This window comes from Gossypium raimondii, chromosome 10, assembly GCF_025698545.1.
Source record: "Gossypium raimondii isolate GPD5lz chromosome 10, ASM2569854v1, whole genome shotgun sequence".
Classification (NCBI taxonomy): Eukaryota; Viridiplantae; Streptophyta; class Magnoliopsida; order Malvales; family Malvaceae; genus Gossypium; species Gossypium raimondii.
The window spans coordinates 12,672,475-12,674,751 of NC_068574.1; the positions used below are offsets into that span (position 1 = coordinate 12,672,475).

At 43.6% G+C, this 2,277-nt stretch overlaps 1 protein-coding gene across 1 annotated transcript; it reads right to left on the reverse strand.

Moving 5' to 3' along the window:
* Positions 1–1,005: 1,005 nt before the first annotated feature.
* On the reverse strand, positions 1,006–2,039 carry LOC128033883 (protein MAINTENANCE OF MERISTEMS-like). Its single transcript, XM_052622369.1, has 3 exons — positions 1,986–2,039; positions 1,201–1,793; positions 1,006–1,087 (listed from the first exon to the last, which is right to left on the reverse strand). Exons 1-3 carry the CDS (start codon positions 2,037–2,039, stop codon positions 1,006–1,008), a joined length of 729 nt encoding a protein of 242 aa, XP_052478329.1.
* Positions 2,040–2,277: the final 238 nt, after the last annotated feature.

Genomic DNA, 2,277 nt, shown 5'->3' on the forward strand with positions numbered 1-2,277 from the left:
TAAGCGAAAGTAGAATAATTAAATTAGAATAATTTAATTGATACAAAAAAGTACAAAGCGTGTTAATGTACAAACATGTGTCATACACCCTAAAATTGATGGTTCGATGGTGTAGTCCTAGGGTATACCTATTCGGAGGTCGACGGTCACGTTCGGGTGCTCATGACGGTGACATTATCATTTGCGCGGTGGTGGTGTAGTAAAAGCAGGTCCTCGCTCGGCAATGACGAACTTGATGCACTGAGGAGTCCCATAATCTGCGGATATGGGCGGGCGAGTAGGATCCGAATAGTTCAAAGTCGTATGCATATTTCGCCCCGAAGCTCGGCAAATTGTCGATTGCTCGCAAATCCGGATGATAGCTATCTGAACCGACAAACCCAGATTGTTCGGATCTGGCTGGGGCTCCTGCTCGGGCTCTGGTGGTTCCGGAGAATAATATGCCATGGGATCTGCATCACGCTCGGCCGCTGTGGACGATCCCCTATGTCGCTGCATGTGCGGGGGGATTACAACCGACTGGCCTCCGTATAAATATGGCTTCCCGCAACTAATGTACCATTGCATATACTCTTCTGATGGTTGCGAGTCGGTAGCCATAACCATCTGAGGTCTTCGATGAAATCGATCATTCCACAGCGCCACAAATTTCCGGTGCTTAATTCCCCAATCTATCACCGATTTTCCTCTCTTATTCTTGCCGTGCACTTCTCCCACCTCACACGGCGGATCCGGGATAGGTTGGATTGCACCAAGCTCGCCAGTAACACCGATCCCGTTATACCACTCGACCATGTTAAAATTTATAATTGGTGCGTTAGTGCACCATATGTACGAATGCTGCGTCTGTGAGCGAGGTACCACGGCGGTAATTTACGGCGTTGATGCGGCGTCCATATAAACGCATGATTAATAACATGGTTATAATTACCCATAACGTGTGCGTAAGATATAGAAAGTAAGATGTCATGAATATGACTACTGCATGAATATTAGAATAGCATCTTACCCCATCCGGGCATCTTGTTCAATCATGAGGCGATATAGCGGGACATTGTACGATTGCCGATGCGGACGACCACTCCACCTACAAAAACAAATATAGCGTTTAGAGTTGGTTGGTAACATTAGTCAATATATTATGACTACAAATAACGAGAAGTTATATTTTATCACCTGCTCAGTAGTGGATAAACATACGATTGGTGTCTAACCAATGCCAAAAATGGCATCCGATACAGCGCCCAGGACTGCAGCAGTGAGAGGCATCCGCCAATGTCGCGAACTTTCGGATCTATCGCCTGACAAAGCTCTCGATACAAGACTGCTAGCACAGCTGAGCCCCAGCTATAGGAGCTAACACTGGACAAGTCAGCTAATAGGGGCAAGTACATCAAATGCACCTTGTCGTTGCTTACATCAGGCATCAGTTCTCCCCTTATGATATGCATGATGTACGCTCGAGCAGCGCACATCAACTCGCCTTCAGTGGCTGTCGCTGATAATTGTCCATACTTGGCTTTCAGCCATGTAAATGATACGCCCGAAAAATATGACTCACCGTTCCCTGGTGAGTCTCCTAAAAGCTGATAGCAAAGTGCATCCGGATCGGTAAATGTAGATATTCCCGTTACGGGACTCCCGTCAATTGGGAGCCCAAGCTGCAACGCTACATCCTCCAAGGTCACCGTGCACTCCCCGCACGGAAAATGAAAAGTGTAGGTCTCCGGGCGCCACCGCTCCACTAGCGCAGATATTAAATGAAAGCGCAATACGATGTGTCTTGGATCGTACTACGGACCCAAATCCGGCTAGCTCTAAGTACGGCATCAACCGTGCATCCAGAGTATTCTTCAAAACACTCACACGGCCCCTTAAAACTCGGTACGAGTCCTGATAGTGTAAAATTACAGAAAAATTTTACGATAACATTATTTCTTTGTACGTCTATCCTTTTTAAATAAATAATAAATAATAACTCATACCGCGTTATTAACCGCATCAGATATGTGGCTTTTTTTGCTAATCAATGAAGCCATTGCGAAGCCTGCAAGTTGAAAAAAAAGTTAGTAAAAAACTCTTACTTCGGCCATTTGTTCGTATTTTTTTCTCCGCATTTTATTACTTTAAAAAATATCTTCATTTCTAATTTTATAATTTTACATAATGTTTTAAATTTATTAATTTAGTGTGTTTTTAAAATTAATTTACTGTAAAAAAACCATTATCCCTGCCATTTACTCGTATTATTTAGTGTATTTAGTGTAAAATTAATTT